General features: G+C 32.7%; 1 protein-coding gene across 1 annotated transcript; it reads right to left on the bottom strand.

The window, feature by feature from the left end:
* Positions 1–1529: 1529 nt before the first annotated feature.
* LOC124443523 (interferon-induced very large GTPase 1-like) lies at positions 1530–21673 on the bottom strand. The gene is made up of 14 exons (XM_046993976.1): positions 21490–21673; positions 21225–21335; positions 20959–20996; positions 20692–20802; positions 19820–19912; positions 18277–18312; positions 17551–17694; positions 15168–15311; positions 13602–13736; positions 12154–12297; positions 9273–9416; positions 7672–7815; positions 5373–5531; positions 1530–4183 (listed from the first exon to the last, which is right to left on the bottom strand). The coding sequence occupies exons 5-14, from the start codon at positions 19827–19829 to the stop codon at positions 1530–1532; spliced, it is 3714 nt and encodes a 1237-aa protein (XP_046849932.1). The 5' UTR covers positions 19830–19912; positions 20692–20802; positions 20959–20996; positions 21225–21335; positions 21490–21673.
* Between the last annotated feature and the right edge of the window lie 1076 nt (positions 21674–22749).

Below are 22749 nucleotides of genomic sequence, written 5' to 3' on the forward strand. Positions count from 1 at the left end.
AAAAATATTTGACTTCAGCTTCTCTCCTTCATCTTTTAATAGAGATCGCACCAGTTTCGATCCTGTGTTCAAGCAAAAGTCTTCCACGTATTCCTTTAATTTATTTTCCAAAAATTGAATAGGATTCTCCAAATAAGGAACAAACAATTCAAAACTAGGGTTTTCTCCAAGTTGTATCAAAACACTGGCATGAAAATGAGCCTTGCTACTAAACATGTTCTTTGTCGAAAGCTTAGTATCAACTGCTGTTATAATGCCTTTGTTAAGTTCTGACATTATTGGGTCACGAAGCACATCAACCAATGACGTCGCAGCCAAAACTTCTTTCTCCATCTCTTTGCAAAGGTTGATAAAATACTTTTCCAGCCTTGGTCTTAATGTTTTTTCAAGATTCTTTTGAATATCACGCTCTTCAAGATAACGGTCTTCCATTTTATCAAAAATAGGAAAGGCACGGGCAAATGTGTATAACAGTATGTCACATACTAATGGTTTTTTAAACTTCATTTTCTGTTTCTCTGTTTCTTTATCAATAGTAGAAATGATTTCATCATACATTGTTATAAGATCATTATTGGTAAATCTAACAGCAATGTTCGAAACTCTCTCTGCAAACTGCTCTCCCTCAGAGATAACTTTATTTCTGATAACATATGCCCTAGACACAGCATCGTGTATGAACCAATGATACATGTTTTGGACCACTTTCGAACCCCACCCACCAATAAATGCAAGCATATTTCTATCAATGACAGGATCAGCATTAAAAAAAGCAGAAATTCTATACTCTTTTGGTTTTAGTTTCGTTGACATCTCAGCACTAAGATCAGAATTTTCTGGTAGAAGAACATAAACCATAAATTCATTGACATCACGCTTTACTTCCTCACAAAGGGGAACTTCGCCAATCCATTCTTTCCATCCTTTTTGAAATGCTGCTTTACATTCTTCTTCGTCATTTGTTTTTTGAGATGATACTAAATTTTTTGCTCTGTCCAAAAGTTGTTTTTCATAATTTTTTTTCCTTTCTTCAATATCTTGTTGTTGCTGCAGATGGTGGAAGGTTGCCTCACAATTTTCTATAACAGACGCTTCCTGATTTCGTTTGAACCTTCTAATTTTATCCATCACGTCTTCTTTCCATTGTTCAAGGGTAGATTTATCTTCACTGCTTTCAAAAAACATCTGCATTTCTTTCTCCATTTTCGTCTTGAGTTCTTCTGCCTCTGCAAATATACGTTTTTACTGCTCATCCAACATTTCTTTCGTTCTTTCGTGTAGTGCATCTTTTCAAGTCTCTTTCAATACTTCTTTCAATTTCAGCCATTCCATTTACCATTAGTTTTACTGATTCTTTGAAAAGTTTTTGTCTAATGATGCATAAGCTCTGATTTCGATCACATTTCGGAAACTGAAAATGAAGTTTTCCTTTAGCATGGCTTGCCATAGATCTTTAACTCGTTTACGGAATGAAGAAACAGTTAGCTTGACCACTTCTTTTGAGCACATTAGCTGAATAATATTCTCCTTTACTTTTGCAAGTCTCTACCATAATTTGGGTTTATCGGAGCCATGGGAGGACTTCCTTTCAATAGACTTGGTATGTAAAATACGTCTTTATTTTCGTCAAATGCAATGATATCATCTAACTTTTGAAACTGATCATCACAATTTTCTTGTATTGCTGCAAGCCTTGCCATATGGTCTAGATTTTGCTTCAGATTTCGCCTATCCATCATTAACTTATCTGCAGCGTCATTAGCAGCAACATTTTGATGGACGATCTTCCATGATTTCTTACTTTTCACAAGTTTCATTTTTAAGAAAGCATGAACAGCCATCGCCAAAAACTCTTTAATTTCATTATAGTTTTCACCAAAGATATTGACAATCGTGACATCAGCCACACCAACAGCAAAAGTTGCCAATTCATTATCGTGTTCTCTCACTATTGGGTCAGCCATTCCTTTCAGACCTTCAGTATCAATGATCAAAACATAATCAAAATTTGAGTCACATTTAAGTTGATCACTAAGTGGAACAAGACTAGCAAAAGCACCACGAGTACATCTTCCTGCACTTACAGGAAATTCTAAACCAAACATTGTATTTAACATTGTCGATTTACCGGAACTTTGAATACCTAACACAGAAATGACGTAAATGCTTGCGTTATTTGTTTGCATTTCTAATTCTTCATAAACAGCATTAAACCATTTCATTGGTATGTAACCTGAATCACCATCCAGCAATTCCAAAGGCTCTCCGGAAAGAAGAATTTTTGCTGCAGCACCAACATAATCATTCACTGCAATATCAGTAATCTGATAAAGTTGAGCAACCTCTCTAATGATATGCTCCAAACCAAATGAAGACTTTAATATCAATTTTTCCAGTTCATTTAAATTCTTTTCTCCCTCGGTTTGTGAATCTGGCTTATCATTGTGCATATTTTCGGTAGGTTCTTTAACAGAAAGTAATGCCCGACGATATTTTTGATGTAAATCTGTCATCACAGATAGAGAAGCTTTGTCTAATAAATACTTCAAATGATGCAAATTTCTAATCAGCTCCTGTTCATTCATTACAGCTATGGAATTAAGGAATTTAATAACACCTTTGTTCATACTTTTGAAAGATTCAATCTGAGCCATTTTTTCATTTTCCCGTTCGTTGCATAATTCATTGACAACGTCTTTTCGTTTAATAGTGGTACGAAATGTTGGATTATGTATCTTTTTTTCTAAATCTGCTAAATTTGGTACATGACCTTGTAGCTTAAACAGTTTTTTTGAATTTTGAATCCCATCAGAAATCCAAGATTCCACAGTTTTTTCCAATTTGGCATAAGCTGGGTCGTCATCAAAGTAAACATCACTTTCCTTTGAATGGCATTTGAGATTTGCTAAAGATTTCAGTTTACTTTCTTGCTTGTTACTGTCCTCAGCCTCTTTTATATTGCTTTGTATAACCTTGCGAATATAATTGAAAAATTCATATTCATTTGCTTTAGATGCTTTTGTACAGGAAGACAATTTTGTTCGATGACACTTCTCTAAATCTTTGTAGTACTTCTTCACTTCTTTTTGCCTTTTTTCGTTAAAAATCAGCAGTGTTTTACCTTCAGACATTATAGCTTTATCCAAAAAATTTCTCATGCGTTCGTCAGGCATTTTCGAAGGCAATAAAATACACAAAATGTTTGATATCTCTCGAAGTACATTAACTTGCTTCTTGAAACTCTGAGCATCTCCGCGTAAATTAGTAAAACAAATTTCCTTTTGCAAAGAGTTCTCCTTGTTTCCACCAGGAAGATACCACACAAGTTCAACTAAACCTTCCACGACTTTCCTTTCCACATCACCACCTTTGATGTTTTTATGAAAAAAGAAATCATGATCACCATTACCATCACTGATAATCTTGTTCATTAGGGACGATTTGGACATGGTCACATTTCCCAGCCGGATAAAAGACACTACGGGAAACGGATGTTCAGTTGCGTAGACAACTTTAGCAGAGTCTTCGGAAGTGGCATCTTTCCAAGATTTTGTTATTTTTTCCAACGCTGAAAGCAAGACAGTTGGGTTTTTTGCTGGATCATCAGGATCAGGTAAAATGAAAGGCACGCTAAGCTGACATACACTAAGTTTTACAGCCAGATCCCGTCGCAAGAAATCGTCTGAACTATGGAAAAGTCCCATCAAAGCATCCATAGGATTAATTCCTTCCACAGCTTCACTTTCATTATCACTATCATCGGACTCATCTTCATCATCGGACTCATCTTCATCATCGGATTTATCTTCATCTTCCAAACTTATATTTTCGACTTCATTGGATTCAATTCCATTTTCATCCTTGTCATCGCTATCACTTACATCAGTACCGTTACTTGATTTTATAACTTTACTTTTTTTTAATGGTTCCAGTTTAAATTCACGTGCTTGGTGATTAGCCATCATTAACATTTTAAGAATATAACTGGGAATTTGGTCATGAGAAGTCAGTTTGTCGTCAGTAAACGTTGCAACAGTACGTGCATGTTTCAATGTAAGTTTTGTTTTAAGACCTAAACGTTCGCATAGTTCAGATAATGCCTTTTGTTTTGTTTTATGAGAAGTCTTTTCTTTTTTATTGGGAGTTACACCCAATTCGAAATCCTGACGAAATTCTTTTGGGCCTAATTGAAAAAAAACATATAGACTGACCTCCAAAAATTTAGCTGCTATATTTAAAATTTGTGTACTACACAGCACACGCCTTAAAAATAACGACTATGATTAATTTTACCCGTAATTTAGGTGTACCTGTGCTTTTGTGTGTTCAAAATCAACCAAAAATTTACAATAGCTCAAAGCAAGGCGATACTGTATATTGCGAAAAGAAAGCAAAACTTTATGCCACAGTTTGACACTGTTTCAAGGAAACCCAAACCATCAAAATAATAATTTGATCTATCTAAGATAAACACAGGCAGTTGGGAAAATAATTTCACAGAGAGATTGGCCAAACTAAATATCGCAAGCTATTGGTCGTGAAAAAGGGAATTTGGTTTCAACAAGTTTACGTCATTGCATGTCCATATTTTAACCGCATGTTCTCCAATTGCTGTCTAGCTTTGGCAATTTTGTGCGCAACCTTTTTTTCAAAGTGCAAATCTTTTCGGCCCGCAAATTTTTTTCCAAAGTTTTTCAATCCAGCTTGATGCGATAGATATTTTCAGCCGCAGCTACAACTAAATCTAGTGCGCCTTGATATAATACCCTCAAATAATAGCTAGTGTACATTTGCGGTAATCGTCGTCAAAAATACAATCCATTCAAGGCGCAAACGTTTCTCTTTCATTTCAGCTTTAAGCTGCTTATGTTCATATAGATAAGAATCGTCATTGGTTTCAAATTTTACAAACACGTTTAATTTACTCAGCGAAAATACGAAATTGTCACCAGGGTTACAAGATGCTATTTACGGAGAATCTTTCCATGTTTTTAACGGTTTCGTTATAACACTGACGATTTAGCGTGAATCGAATATGAAACTATTATGACCATATTCAAGCCTTAATCCAATTGTTCTAGACTATACTATCATTTTCATTCGTTTCCTTGTTTTTTTTTTGTCTTTTTTGAGAATTGTAGCTACTATTAACAAAAATTGTCCAAGTAAATTGTTGTGAAGTGCTAATGAAGTACCCATACCTCCCCCTTTCACAATCCACTTGCATTGGCTTTGGGCGTAGTTTAAAAAGGCCAGTTTCCGTGCCGGTTATAAAACAAAACACTCTGGCACGAAATGCAATCCGGTAGCTATGTTGTGAGACCAGCATAAATCATCTTATATCTTATGGCTCATTACAAATGTATACGTACCCTTCACACAATGGACGCTCTTATTCGAGGCGTTTTCTTTTTCAATCTGGATGATGTTATCTTTGACGTTTTCAACGTTTTTTCTTTTCTCGTTCTTCTCTTTTATGCCAACATCAGCCAAACTGTTTTCCTCCGTAGTTTGCTTCGAGTCTCTCTCAACTACAGACAAAAAAGCTTTATCTTAATTCCTATTTTTTTTGTCAAAACTGTGTTACATAATATTATCGGCTTCGCCAGTAACGTAGCCAGCAAAAAATGGTTGGTCCTACTCTAGAAAAACGATTAGGAAGAATAGTATAGCTGTAAATTAAGTTCAAAAATAATTATTTGGTACTTTTCTTTTGTGAGAAAATTTTCTATTTGGTCACTGTTTGGTCAAAAATCTGGACCAAAGTCTTAATCTTTTTTTACTGTACGTCTCTCTGTATAGCAGAAGTAAGCATGTATTAGCTACAGAGATGTAGCCCAAGCTAAATATCAGATGCTATAATGGTTAGGTAAGAAAGGGATTGGCTTTAATGAGCTTAACTCAATGTGCAAAATTGAAGCAAAAAGAAGTAATCAGTTGGAGGACAACAAAAACAATGCCTTAGTCTGTTTAGAAGAATATAAGAAAAACAGAAGGTAATTCTTGTGTTTTCTGATGGTTAAACGGTTGAGAACATGAGACAAGTCACAATGCAATTAGCTTTACAACAGCTCAAGCATATCCATGCCAATGACAATCGTGCAGTGATTGAAGCAGTCCCTTGGAAACACTGAAGTTATTTATCGTGAAAAGGCGACGATTGTATAAAATGCAAAAACAACAACCAGAAATATTGTTACAAATCGCATTGCTCACAAAAGTTATCTTAGATAGCATAAAATCAAATACCAACTTTGAAACATTGCAAGAAAAGACATCTGCCATGATTTTATGTTACTAGCATTTCCCAAGGATGCGGCAAAAATTAAAACCATTTCCGATCTTTTTTGGTTTCAGGAAAATCAAAAGTCTTCTAAATTTTACCGTTAACAAAGTTTTTTAAAACATGAAGACGTTTGTGCAATACTATTTGAATGGCTTTTTTGAAGTAGAATTCTCCTACGATATTTTGGACATCTGCTTCGACCTAATGTTGAGAATGACGAAGAAAGTTAAAATCCTTATTTTTATAAAGGTTATGAGAACTATTATTCTTCCAGAACGTAGTGTTTTTGCACAAAATTGAGAGAAAAACAGCTAATGTAGATCGCGCATTAAGTCCAACTTCAAAATATCCTGCATGTTAGAATAAAAAGCGTCTCCCTCGAAGAGTTTACTACTGAATCAGCTCTTGAAAATGGTTGTCTAGTGAAAAGAAACGCCATTTACAGAGATTAATTTAGAAATCGACAAGTCCTTGCGGCTCTCGGATAAACTTAGCCGAAATGCAGAGACGCTTCACCGTGTAGCCCCAAGCAAAAAAACTGTGGCATAATGACCTCTTCCTGTCGTTTGGCAATTGGTAGGGTATATCCCTTGAAAGATAATAATGACTGGATGCGACTTATATTACTCCCTTTGTTTACTCAATAATACTGACAGGCAAAACAGTGCTTGTATAATTTATAGTATTTTCATTTTGTTTATTGTTGGCATCGAACAGACCCATGCATATGCAGCCTTGCTTTGATGCATCCGTGAAATATAATCTTTCTTGAGAATGACGAAGAAAGCTAAAACCCTTATTTTTGTAAAGGTCATGAGAACTATTATTTTTCCAGAACGTAGTGTTTTTGCACAAAATGAGAGAAAAACAGCTAATGTAGAAGTTTTTCCAAAACTTAGCCTAAATGCAGAGACATTTGACCGTGGAGTCCCGAGCAAAAGAACTGTGGCATAATGACCTTTTCCCGTCGTTTGGCAAAAGGTAGGGATGTGCCTTGAAGGATAACAAGGCCCCTTTCAGTTCAAGAAAATTGATATGAAAACGTTTCTTTACAATATTTTCATTTTGTTTATTGTTGGCATCGAACAGACCCATGCATATGCAGCCTTGCTTTGATGCATCTGTGAAATATAATCTTTCTTGTACGTATTTCGGAGTACATAAAAGTTGACTGTTGTGTCGCTATTTTTAACAAAATTTGTTGACTTTTCCGAACAAGTGAATTATTGGGATGCAAAGATGCAACACTCACACCTTCCTTGCACAAACTTCAAACGACTTTGTGCCAGGTGTACGATACAATCCAACACAAAAAGCAATCTGGTATGTTTTTAAGCCCGATAAACTATCCTATAGTTTCTCGTTCATAACAAATGAAAACGTACCCGTTACATGATCAATGCTATCATTTGACGTGTTTACGTTTTCCTCTTTGATGATATTATCTGCGATGTTCTCCTCGTTTTTCTTTTCTTTGTCAAAATCATTCAAATAATTTTTCTCCGTGGTTTGGTTAGATTCTTTCTCAACTAAAGACAAAAAAATTTTTTGAAACACAATTTTATCATGCAGCTTTTTTAGTAGCATAGACAGCGAAAAATCAAAATATCTTCTCGTCAGCACCCAAGAGAAAAGGTGGTATATGCAGAGCAACATCGATTGCATACAGTTAAAAACACTATTTCCAACCTTCTGATGTATTAAAGAAGGAAGATTCAGCCATTCGCTTCTGATAACATATAATACAATTTGAAGCACAATGCAGAAATGCATTTGCTAAAACGGGGCTGCACAGACAGTGGTACGTCAAAATAAACTACTGCAGCTCATTTTAGAAAATATTTAGGTTAGAGGCAATGCCATTAGTAAAAATATATTCTTTAGAAATTCAAAACCAATAGTGTTTTTTTTAAAAGTATTTTCACTTTTAAATTGAGCAGCTATAATTTATTTAGACAAACGCTGGATACGCTACTGCTAAAAGCGGCCAGTATTGTCATTTTTAAAGTATACAGATTTAATACATGGAATTTGAATATATAATAACGATCTACTTAGCCATACATTGTACAAGTGAAAGATTAAGTTTCTTTCATAGCCGTAAGCACTTGTTGATCGACAAGAGAACGACATCAACAAATCACCCAAAATATCTATTGTGTCCCTTAGAGTTAACAGTCAAACTACGTAAAGCAATTGTAAACATATGTCATTTCGATTTGATAAACAACTGAAAATCTACATGAATATACGCCACACAAAAGGTTAACACTGAATAAAAAAACTGCGTTTTTTTACGTCATTATTTAAGATCATTTTTCAAAATAGAGAAATTTTTTGAACCTATTCTGCGTAATGTCATTTTCGGAGCCGTAAACACCCCAAAAATCCCATTGTGCATTACCAAGTCAACAAATAAAGCCAAAATATTAGTGCTTGTCATCGAACTGAGCGACAATATGCTTGATGACGTCAAGTGTACACCAAGAATTATCCAATAAACGCGTTGTATTTATACATGCATTTCTTACATACTTGATTTTTGGTTAAAATAGCTGGAGTGAACACAAAATTCGGGTGGTTATTACAGATTTCAAAACATCGCTACATTAAGCTCTCTAATGTTAAAGTGCCACGATATTTTCAAGCAATATAAAATCTTTAAAAATATGTAAACAATTCAAATATTTCTGGAATCAATGCAATACTAAAGCCGAGGAGAGAGTAACAAACTCATATAAACAAAAAAGAAGATGTCAGATTGCATTCACCAGGAACCTATACACAGGCACGTCAAATACGTCACATACTCGTGCACAAAAAATACTACTCCAATTGTTATTTATGCCATTTTGAGATTTAAAATGAGAAGTCTTGTGAGATAAAATGTCGGAAAAGAGTTAAAGGCACTTTAGAAAATGTCAAAGACTTAGTTTTATATTTAAATAAGAATCTTAGAACAAATAATTATTATGATTATTTATACCTCGTTTTCGAATCGTCAAGGTTTGTTTGTCCTTAGCTCTTACATCAGAAAGGCTTTCTGCGTGGTCGACTTCATCGTTTTGCTTTTCTTTGTGGAAATTATCCAAGGTCTTATTGTCCATGTTTAGTTCGGATACTCCTGCATCTAAAGAATGAAGTTATTTTTGATTTTAAAATTTACTGAATTTTAATTTTTCTTATAAAAATTCGAATATCAAAATGATTGCGATCGACAATTTCACTGATCAATTCCTACGTCATTGACATGCACTGCAATTTTAATGTTCAGAAATAACGTCATGCATATATTTATGATAGACATTCCTTTCATGAGTTAACAAGCTGCAAACAAGCAACATGCAGCTCGGAACTAAAAGGTTCCCAATGAACGGGTGATGTTAAGCTTATAGAACTTTTAAAATCAAAATTTTAGAGTTGGGCTTGAAGGTCTTTATTAATACTTTTTGATTCTTAGTAAAACAACATTACACGAGTAATTTTTTATTAGAATATAACTATTTGCATAGGACAATTTTCAGGAAATGGATGTTCTTTCGCGAAGATCACTTTAACAGAGCCGCTTGTCGTAGTATCTCTCGAAGACTTTGTTATTTTTTCCAACGCTGAAAGTAAGACTGTTGGCTTTCCATTGGATCAAAATGATCCGGCAAAATAAACAGAACGTTAAGTTGACATGCACTCAGTTCAACAACTATTTCTCGTCGTAGGAAATTATTAGAGCAACAAAAAATTGCTAACAAAGCATCCACAGGGTTTTCACCTTCAAGAATTTCAGTAATTTATCTGAGTCAAAGTCATTTTCTTTGCTCTCGTCGTCACTATCACTTGCATTAGAACCATAACCATTTAATTTATTGCATACTTTATCAACTTTCTTTGAATTTAATGGTTTCAATTTACATTCACGTGCCTGATAGTTGGCCATCATTAGCATTATTTAGTCATTAGCATAGGATTTGGGATTTGGTCATGAGAAGTCAGTTCATCGTCATTAAACGTTCCAAAAGTACGCGCATGTTTTAATGTAAGTATTGTTTTAAGACCTAAACGTTCGCAGATAATGCCTTTCATTTTGTTTAATAAGAAGTCTCTTTTCTTTTATTGGGAGTTACACCTAATTTGAAGGTAGTCTGACAAATTTTTTTTACACCTAATTGGAAAAACATATAAAATATTTACAAACAAATAACCATTGCATTTTAATTTGGGTATACTACACGTCCTACAACAAACTACTAAGATTAATACTAACTGTAATTTAAGCTAAACATCGACATCCAAGATAATATGATAGTGTTACAAAAAGATCCAAATCATAAAATTTGATATAATTTGATCTTGCTAAGATTAACGAAGATAGTTGTAGAATACGGCCTACATTAGTAGACCTTTGAAAATCCAGGTAAGCATGTAATAGCTACAGAGATGTAGCCCAAGCTAAATATCAGATGCTATAATGGTTAGGTAAGAAAGGGATTGGCTTTAATGAGCTTAACTCAATGTGCATAATTGAAGCAAAAAGAAGTAATCAGTTGGACGATAACAAAAACAATGCCTTAGTCTGTTTAGAAGAATATAAGAAAAACAAAAGGTAATTCTTGTGTTTTCTGATGGTTAAACGGTTGAGAACATGAGACAAGTCACAATACAATTAGCTTTATAAAAGCTCAAGAATACCCATGCCAATGACAATCGTGCAGTGATTGAAGCTGTCCCTTAGAACCACTGAAGTTATTTATCGTGTTAAGGCGACGATTGTATAAAATGCAAAAACAACAACCAGAAATATTGTTACAAATCGCATTGCTCACAAAAGTTATCTTAGATAGCATAAAATCAAATACCAACTTTGAAACATTGCAAGAAAAGACATCTGCCATGATTTTATGTTACTAGCATTTCCCAAGGATGCGGCAAAAATTAAAACCATTTCCGATCTTTTTTGGTTTCATGGAAATCAAAAGTCTTCTAAATTTTACCGTTAACGAAGTTTTTTAAAATATTAAGACGTTTGTGCAATACTATTTGAATGGCTTTTTTGAAGTAGAATTCTCCCACGATATTTTGGATATCTGCTTCGACCTAATGTTGAGAATGACGAAGAAAGCTAAAATCCTTATTTTAGTAAAGGTCATGAGAACTATTATTCTTCCAGAACGTAGTGTTTTTGCACAAAATTGAGAGAAAAACAGCTAATGTAGATCGCGCATTAAGTCCAACTTCAAAATATCCTGCATGTTAGAATAAAAAGCGTCTCCCTCGAAGAGTTTACTACTGAATCAGCTCTTGAAAATGGTTGTCGACTGAAAAGAAACGCCATTTACAGAGATTAATTTAGAAATCGACAAGTCCTTGCGGCTCTCGGATAAACTTAGCCTAAATGCAGAGACGTTTGACCGTGGAGTCCCAAGCAAAAGAACTGTGGCATAATGACCTCTTCCCGTCGTTTGGCAAAAGGTAGGGATGTGCCTTGAAGGATAACAAGGCCCCTTTCAGTTCAAGAAAATCGATATGAAAACGTTTCTTTACAATATTTTCATTTTGTTTATTGTTGGCATCGAACAGACCCATGCATATGCAGCCTTGCTTTGATGCATCTGTGAAATATAATCTTTCTTGTACGTATTTCGGGGTACATAAAAGTTGACTGTTGTGTCGCTATTTTTAACAAAATTTGTTGACTTTTCCGAACAAGTGAATTATTGGGATGTAAAGATGCAACACTCACACCTTCTTTGCACAAACTTCAAACGACTTTGGGCCAGGTGTACGATACAATCCAACACAAAAAGCAATCTGGTATGTTTTTAAACCCGATAAACTATCCTATAGTTTCTCGTTCATAACAAATGAAAACGTACCCGTTACATGATCAATGCTATCATTTGACGTGTTTACGTTTTCCTCTTTGATGATATTATCTGCGATGTTCTCCTCGTTTTTCTTTTCTTTGTCAAAATCATTCAAATAATTTTTCTCCGTGGTTTGGTTAGATTCTTTCTCAACTATAGACAAAAAAATTTTTTGAAACACAATTTTATCATGCAGCTTTTTTAGTAGCATAGACAGCGAAAAATCAAAATATCTTCTCGTCAGCACCCAAGAGAAAAGGTGGTATATGCAGAGCAACATCGATTGCATACAGTTAAAAACACTATTTCCAACCTTCTGATGTATTAAAGAAGGAAGATTCAGCCATTCGCTTCTGATAACATATAATAGAATTTGAAAGCACAATGCAGTGGTACGTCAAAATAAACTACTGCAGCTCATTTTAGAAAATATTTAGGTTAGAGGCAATGCCATTAGTAAAAATATATTCTTTAGAAATTCAAAACCAATAGTGTTTTTTTAAAAGTATTTTCACTTTTAAATTGAGCAGCTATAATTTATTTTGACAAACGCTGGTACGCTAATGCTAAAAGCGGCCAGTATTGTCATTTTTAAAGTATACAGATTTAATACATGGAATTTGAATATATAATAACGATCTACTTAGCCATATATTGTACAAGTGAAAGATTAAGTTTCTTTCATAGCCGTAAGCACTTGTTGATCGACAAGAGAACGATATCAACAAATCACACAAAATATCTATTGTGTTCCATTAGAGTTAACAGTCAAACTACGTAAAGCAATTGTAAACATATGTCATTTCGATTTGATAAACAACTGAAAATCTACATGAATATACGCCACACAAAAGGTTAACACTGAATAAAAAAACTGCGTTTTTTTACGTCATTAGTTAAGATCATTTTTCAAAATAGAGAAATTTTTTGAACCTATTCTGCGTAATGTCATTTTCGGAGCCGTAAACACCCCAAAACTCCCATTGTGCATTACCAAGTCAACAAATAAAGCCAAAATATTAGTGCTTGTCATCGAACTGAGGGACAATATGCTTGATGACGTCAAGTGCACACCAAGAATTATCCAATAAACGCGTTGTATTTATACATGTATTTGATTTGTTGGTTAAAATAGCTGGAGTGAACACAAAATTCGGGTTGTTATTTGTGAAACACGTGATTAGAGGAAGTATATTGAAGACAGCACAGAATTGAGAATTTTTCAAATTGCATCGCTATGTCTCTGAAAGTGAATGATTGGGTTTGTGCTACGCAGAAATAAAAAGTTTACAGATATAATAACACTTATTTGTGTAATTGTCCCTCTGTGTGAGAATAGCAGGACTGCCAGTAATGCCAATATCTTAAACTTCAAACTTAAGAAATATTTCAAACTTTTTCAAGATCTTATCGTCTACCTTCCGTTTATGAGTCATTACTCATAAATAGATACTTACCATTCTTACGCTCGTCTCGATTTTTAGTGGTATTTAAATTTTTCTCCCCCAAGCTTTTATCTTCATAGGCGTCTTTTTCTTTCTTCTTGAGTTTATCTGATTTTTTTCCTCGGAAGGACTTAAATACTGTCCCAGCTAAAGACAAAACATTACTCTATTTTAGTCTGTATTGAAACTTTCTGTTCATCTGTTTATAGATTTTACTAAATTTCGTTCTTATTCAATTCGATCACTTTCTGCAATATCATTATTAGATTTGACATGTAGTTTTGTTTCTAACAGGGAAATGTGAAATCCAAACATTGATAAAAACAGCTAGCTACGAATGTAAATCTATTAATTCAATGAACTCAGTAAAAGGAAATTTAATTAATACATATATGAACTTATAAAAAGTAAAAAACCTAATTTTGATATAAAACATTAATGAATTAAGCTTGCAACGTTTTTGTCAACTCGAACGACATGAGTTACGTTGGGGAACTGGATCTCAGACTGTCGTTTTGATGTAAACATATTAATTATGCTGACTCAAAATGTAAGCTAAGGGGGTGTTTACATGAATCCGGAATGAGTTTCGATCCGGAATGAACTCATTCCACTTTAAAAGAAATCCTATTGCATGTTTACATGAATCCGGAATGAGTCACAACTCGATCGGGATCGAGTTCATTCCTAGTTTCATTCCGGATCGAAATTTCATTCCGGATTGAAATTTACTTTTTATCTCATGTAAACGCGAATTGAGTTTCATTCTGGAATGATATTGTGATTAATGACGAAGCACGCATGTGCCATGGGTATTGTCTTCTGGCAAATTGAAGCTCGTAAGTAAATAAAGAGGCTAAATGGGTTAAAATGAGTGCGAAGAAAAACAACAATTAGTTTCATGTAAACACGGATTGACATCACGTTTCGATCGGGATTGAAAGTCATTCCGGATTCATGTAAACACCCCCTAAGCTTTCTTTTGCCTTTAATTGAATGCACCATTTTTATTTGAATAATATGTCAACATAACACAGTTTAGAGGAAAAAAAATTACGTTTGCCTACTACGTTTCTGTTAAAAAACAAGAACGCCGAAACAACCAATTTGCCGTTTTTGACTTTGCCTCAAAGACGGCTACGTCATCAAAATCATCAAATTTATTTTTGCTTCACAATACAAATTTCAAAACATCGCTACATTAAGCTCTCTAATGTTAAAGTGCCACGATATTTTCAAGCAATATAAAATCTTTAAAAATATGTAAACAATTCAAATATTTCTGGAATCAATGCAATACTAGAGCTGAGCAGAGAGTAACAAACTCATATAAACAAAAAAGAAAATGTCAGATTGCAATCACTAGGAACCTATACACAGGAACGTCAAATACTTCACATACTCGTGCACAAAAAATACCACTCCAATTGTTATTTACGCCATTTTGAGATATAAAATGAAAAATCTTTAGAGATAAAATGGTGCAAAAGAGTTAAAGGCACTTTAGAAAATGTCAAAGATCTAATTTTATATTTAAATAAGAATCTTAGAACAAATAATTATTATGATTATTTATACCTCGTTTTCGAAATGTCGAGGGTTGTTTGTCCTTAGCTCTTACATCAAGAAAGCTTTTTGCGAGGTCGACTTCATCGTTTTGCTTTTCTTTGTGGAAATTATCCAAGTTCTTATTGTCCATGTTTAGTTCGGATACTCCTGCATCTAAAGAATGAAGTTATTTTTGATTTTAAAATTTACTGAAATTTAATTTTTCTTATAAAAATTCGAATATAAAAATATTTGCGATCGACAATTTTACTGATCAATTCCTACGTCAATGACATGCACTGCAATTTTAATAATGATCAGAAATTACGTTATGCATATATTTATGATAGACATTCCTTTCATGAGTTAACAAGCTGCAAGCAAGCAACATGCAGCTCGGAACTAAAAGGTTCCCAATGAACGGGTGGCGTTAAGCTTATAGAACTTTTAAAATCAAAATTTTAGAGTTGGGCTTGAAATTCTTTATTAATACTTTTTGATTCTTAGTAAAACTACATTACACAAGTAATTTTTTATTAGAATATAACTATTTGCGTCGGACAATTTTCATTAATTAATTTCTTTCATCTATAACATGAATTAAAATTTATTACGATATTTACGTATATGCACAATTGAAATTAGCAATGATAAAACAAACTTTTTTACTTCAAACATGTTTCGGGCCAATGAAATTGGAAGAAGCTTACACAACTTTAAAAATCAAAATTTTAAAGATTATTCATGGATACGTGCCCTTTACATCTTTCTTTCTTTTCCCCCTATTCAAAACTAAAAGCAAAATTCCACACTTCTAAATTCTCATTAAAAATTATCTATTCAGTTTTTGATCAGCTTTTGCTAAATGTCTTTGTACCCGATGAATTTTTGCGGTATCACGTATGTTTTGATTTATTACCTACATGAAATATTACTCAACAAGCAAATTTTGACAGCGGTAGTCACGGGCTAAACACTTTATTAACATTATTACCAGCAAGAACAATAAGAGAAAGACATTCTTCGATCGACATGTCTACTTATAAAAAGCAACATTCTTTCATAAGGCTTGTTTTAATTGTTTTTATAAATAGTTAATTGTTGAGGCTACTTAGTTAAATCAATGGTCTTTTGGAGAACAGCAATTACACTGAAGGCTATAGAATATGTAAAAATAAAAATAATAATGACAAAAGCTCTTGTTTCTACGAAAATGTTAAAGGCATATTTTTATACCCTTCAATAACAAAAAACTTAAATCAAACACCGGCTTTGTTTGCACTCCATTCCTTAAATAGGTTATATAAACATATGCTATAGACTGTCTATGCAACTAATTTGTGTTTATAAAAATCACAGACATTTACGATCATAATCGAAAAAAATCGGGAGTCAGCACTCCATAAAAACTGCGCGAATTTATTTAGAGGCAATTCCATTAGTAAAATTATATTCTTTAGAAATTTGAAACCAATGGTGTGTTTTTTAAACTATTTTCAATTTGAAATTGAGCGACTATAATTTATTTTCACAAACGCTGGATCCGCTACTGCTAACTAAAAGCGGCCATTATTGTCATTTTTAATTATACAGATTCAATACATGGAATTTGAATATATAATAACGATCTACTTAGCCATATAATGTACAAGTGAAAGATTAAGTTCCTTTAATAGCCGTAAGCACTTGTTGATCGACAAGAGAACGACATCAACAAATCACCCAAAATATTTATTGTGTTCCATTAGAGTTAACAGTCAAACTACGTAAAGCAATTGTAAACATATGTCATTTCAATTTGATAAGCTAAGCTTTCTTTTGCCTTTAATTTAATGCAGCATTTTTATTTGAATAATATGTCAACATAACACAGTTTAGAGAAAAAAAATTACGTTTACCTGCTACGTTTCTGTTAAAAAACAAAAACGACGAAACAACCAACTTGCCGTTTTTGACTTTGCCTCAAAGACGGCTACGTCATCAAAATCGTCAAATTTACTTTCGCTTCACGTTACAAATTTCAAAACATCGCTACATTAAGCTCTCTAATGTTAAAGTACCACGATATTTTCAAGCAATATAAAATCTTTAAGAATATGTAAACAATTCAAATATTTCTGGAACCAATGCAATACTAGAGCTGAGCAGAGAGTAACAAACTCATATAAACAAAAAAGGAAATGTCAGATTGCAATCACCAGGAACCTATACACAGGAACGTCAAATACTTCACATACTCGTGCACAAAAAATACCACTCCCATTGTTATTTACGCCATTTTGAGATATAAAATGAGAAATCTTGAGAGATAAAATGGTGCGAAAGAGTTAAAGGCACTTTAGAAAATGACAAAGATCTAATTTTATATTTAAATAAGAATCTTAGAACAAATAATTATTAAGATTATTTATACCTCGTTCTCGAAATGTCGAGGGTTGTTTGTCTATAGCTCTTACATCAGGAAGGCTTTCTGCGTGGTCGACTTCATCGTTTTGCTTTTCTTTGTGGAACTGATCCAAGTTCTTATTGTCCATGGTTGGTTGCGATTTTCCTGCATCTAAAGAATGAAGTTATTTTTGATTTTTAAAATTTACTGAAATTTAATTTTTCTTATAAAAATTCGAATATAAAAATATTTGCGATCGACAATTTCACTGATCAATTCCTACGTCATTGACATGCACTGCAATTTTCATAATGTTCAGAAATAACGTCATGTATATATTTATGTTAGACATTGCATTCATGAGTTAACAAGCTGCAAACATGCAACATGCAGCTCGGAACTAAAAGGTTCCCAATGAACGGGTGACGTTAAGCTTATAGAACTTTTAAAATCAAAATTTTAGAGTTGGGCTTAAAGTTCTTTATTAACACTTTTTGATTCTTAGTAAAACTACATTACACGAGTAATTTTTTATTAGAATATAACTATTTGCATAGGACAATTTTCATTAATTAATTTCTTTCATCTATAACATGAATTAAAATTTATTACTTTATTTACGTAGATGCGCAATTGAAATTAGCAATGATAAAACAAACTTTTTATTTTAAACATGTTTCGGGCCAATGAAATTGGAAGAAACTTCCACAACTTTTAAAGTCAAAATATTAAAGATTATTCATGGCTACGTACCCTTTACATCTTTCTTTCCTTTCCCTCTTTTGAAAACTAAAAGCAAAATTACACACTTCTAAATTCTCATTGAAAATTATCTATTCAGTTTTTGATCAGCTTTTGCTAAATATCTTTGTACCCGATGAGTTTTTGCGGTTTCACGTATGCTTGATTAATCAACTACATGAAATATTATTCAACAAGCAATTTTTGACAGCAGTAGCTACGGGCTAAACACATTATTAACATTATTAATAGCAAGAACAAGGAGAGAAAGACATTCTTAAATTGACATGTCTACTTATAAAAAGCAACATTCTTTCATATGGCTTGTTTTAATTGTTTTTATAAATAGTTAATTGTTGAGGCTACTTAGTTAAATTGATGGTCATTTGGAGAACAGTACTTACACTGAAGGCTATATAATATGTAAAAATAAAAATGATAACAAACCTATTGATTCTACGAAAGTGTTAAAGGCATATTTTTATACCCTTCAATAACAAAAAAACTCAAATCAAACACCGGCTTTATTTGCACTTCATTCCTTAAATAGGTTATATAAACATGTGCTATAAGGAATGTCTATGCAACTAATTTGTGTTTATAAAAATCACAGACATTTCCCATCATAAGCGAAAAAAAGCCGGAGTCAGCATTCCATAAAAATTGCGCGAATTTATTTATCAACCTATTTTTTGTTACGTATTACGTGTTCTTGCTTTATTGAGATGCTTCAATGACTTTGTCATCTTAGGAATGCAGCTACGAATGTTTGGTCTTTAGATGTAAATCATTGACCTAATTATTCAATTCTAGTTAAAATGTGTTTGCTACTCATGTTTACTTTACCCTACGTTGTCTATAGACAACTGCATGTGTTTTGATACACCAAAATGTATCGAAACTGAAAGTAAACATTCTTATGATTAGCAATTCAAATTATCAATTGCAATACACCAATTAATAACAAGGGATCCGCCCAATCTAGTAGGTGTTAAAATTCTTCAAGCTGATGAAATCACAAATTTTTGAGATTAATAACTTGTAAAGAGAAAACTTCTTTAATTTGGTTGTAAAAATCAAAATCCATTTACAATTCATCTTTTACACCGATTTTCAAATTGTGTACCAGCACAGCATTTGGTATTGAAGCGAGTCCACCTACTTTTCTAATAATGATATATTAATTCTAAATCGATAAGTTACATTTTACGGTTATTTATCGCCTCATCAAGACGGGTTTCATTATAGAAAAATCTGCATGAGTAACTATTGGTTGGCAATTTTTATTACATTTGATGAAAATTTTCAATATTTAATGGAATCCAATTTTAATATACGTTGAAATCATTGCTTAATCCTCCAGTATTGAAAACATTACATGCACTTTACTGATAACGACCGTGTGAATCAAAATCATGCTTTCGCTATCTCTCTACCCATCACATACCAAAAAATACGAAACATTACAAAAAGAAACGTAGTCCTTTTCTGTCAACCATTCGTATTTCGAAAACATTGCATATCAGCATTATATCTAACACATTATAATTCATACCTCGCTTCATTGTAGAGTTCAGTTTAAGAAGCACAAATCAAAACAGCAAATCAGGATCTCTTTCACCCAGCGGTCTCATAAAACTATTCAGTTCTGAAAGAACATCGCAGTAATATATAACTAAGTATACTTTAGGTGTGGCGGATGTAGGGTAGGTCAAAATACATTATGGAAGCTCATTTTAAATTTAAAATACTTTTTTAACAACGCTGTTGGTTGGAAATTTCTAAAGAATATTTAAGACTAAAATACTACCAATAGGATTTGCTGTAAACTATTTTAAAGTAAAAATATATTTTCATTGATAACAACTGTTATTGCATTGTAGAAAAATGCGTAGGTATAAACTTCACGCTGAGAACATGTTTGACTAAACAGTTTCTTATTTATATGCGTCGTCAAAGCAACTATATGTAGGTGGTTTAATTGAAAAATAATTTAATGAAGAGTTAAATATGTACGACGGAATTTCAAATATTTTTCTCTTCTTTAATTATAACTGTTCGACTAATCCTTACAGTAAAACTTTTCAAAATTCAATCAGTAAGAAAGTTGTCCTGTTTAGATAAACATAAAAATATTTTCAAACAAGTTAATTATCGATGATTAACTGAGCTCTGCCGGCATAGTAATATGGAGACGAATTTTGTTCAGAAAGAAAATAAATGAGCTGCTGATTTAATATCCTCTTCATAGGGATGCTTCCATAAACTAGTAATGTTTAGTAATTTAGATTCGAAATTAAGGCTCTTAGGTACGTTGAAATCGTTTTTGCAATAAAGTATTTTAGTTTTAGAATTGGCCAAAAAGAAGCAACCTGATCATTATGCGTCAAACCTTCATATATAGCATAAAAAAAACACAAAACATACCTTGTTGTAACATCGATTCTTAACGATCATGACTTATGCTTTACAAATACATATCAAAACTGAAAGTATGGTTCTTCTTCAGCGAATTAATTCATTAAACATTAATGAGTTCTAGGAAGAACATTTCAGTTATGTAACTACAACTACACATATAACTGACCAAAAATTTTTACCAATGATCAAAAATTTGGCCATCAGGCCAAAAAGAAGCAACCTGATCATTAAGCGTTAAACCTTCTTATATAGCATAAAAAACACAAAACATACCTTGTTGTAGCATCGATTCTTAACGATCATGACTTATGCTTTACAAATACATATGAAAACTGAAAGTATGGCTCTTCTTCGGCAAATTGATTCATTGCATATTAATGAGTTCTAGGAAGAACATTTCAGTTATGTAATTATAACTATATTTATCACTGACCAAAAATTTTTACCAATAACCAAAAATTTGGCCGTCAGGCCAAAAAGAAGCAACCTGATCAGTATGCGCCAAACCTTATATAGCATAAAAAAAACACAAAACATACCTTGTTGTAGCATCGATTCTTAACGATCATGACTTATGCTTTACAAATACATATCAAAACTGAAAGTATGGCTCTTGTTCAGCGAATTGATTCATTGCACATTAATGAGTTCTAGGAAGAACATTTCAGTTATGTAATTATAACTATATTTATCACTGACCAAAAATTTTTATCAATGACCAAAAATTTGGCCATCTGGCAAAGAAGCAACCTGATCATTATGCGTCAAACCTTCTTATATAGCATAAAAAAACACAAAACATACCTTGTTGTAGCATCGATTCTTAACGATCATGACTTATGCTTTACAAATACATATCAAAACTGAAAGTATGGTTCTTCTTCAGCGAATTAATTCATTAAACATTAATGAGTTCTAGGAAGAACATTTCAGTTATGTAACTATAACTATATTTATCACTAACCAAAAATTTTTACCAATAACCAAAACTTTGGCCATCAGGCCAACCAAAAAGAAACAACCTGATCATTATGCGTCAAACCTTCATATATAGCATAAAAACACAAAACATACCTTGTTGTAGCATGATTCTTAACGATCCATGAGTTATGTTTTACAAATACATATCAAAACTGAAAGTATGGTTCTTCTTCAGCGAATTGATTCATTAAACATTAATGAGTTCTAGGAAGAACATTTCAGTTATGTAACTATAACTATATTTATCACCAACCAAAACTTTTTACTCATCTAAAGATGCCCGCAAAACAGCCTCAAGCTGATGCAGAGCGCAAGATGACTTTGAAAGTTGTCAATAGAGCTTAAATGTGCTTTGCTGCCATGTCAAACTGTAACTACTTCCGACAGTAAACCGAGCATGAAATTGATGAATGTTTTTGGTATTAATTGCTTATATGATCGAGTGATAATGTAAAGCATGGTTTTTAAATTGCGAACGCTGTAATATTTGTGAATGCGAATTTAAGATGTACAACTAAAAATATATAAGACTATCATGCGGAATTTCAAACAATTTTTATACTTATACAAGTAACTGTTTATAATGCTTATCTAAAGATGAATAAAACTAATTGTTTTAACACAATATTTAAATTTGCTACACAACGAAGTCTATTTTTGATAAAATTAATTCTGCAAAAAAACTATCCTTTTTATAAATCTTTGAAAGAACCTTTACTATCCTACAAAAGAAGTCACCCAGAGCTTTTTCCTTGTTGATATTATCCTTCACGTTGATGTTCGTAAACGCCTATTTAAGATGTTTACTTTATGTCATGTTGTACATGTTGAAGTTTTGTTTCATACAGCCAACTGCCTCAAAAATTTAAAGTTGCTAAAGTTAGGATCATATAAAACTTTAAACTTCTGGCATCAATGATATCTTACATAATTAGTTTAAGCTACAATATAGTATCATCAAAACGAGTTTCATTTAAAATGAAAATATCCGATAGCTGTAGATTTGTCATGTTTATATGCCAGAAAATATTTGAGAATACGATATTGATTTAAAAGTAGACAATAGCAACATTTTTATATAAA

This window comes from Xenia sp. Carnegie-2017, unplaced genomic scaffold (genome assembly GCF_021976095.1).
Source record: "Xenia sp. Carnegie-2017 unplaced genomic scaffold, XeniaSp_v1 HiC_scaffold_21, whole genome shotgun sequence".
NCBI classification, from domain to species: domain Eukaryota; kingdom Metazoa; phylum Cnidaria; class Anthozoa; order Malacalcyonacea; family Xeniidae; genus Xenia; species Xenia sp. Carnegie-2017.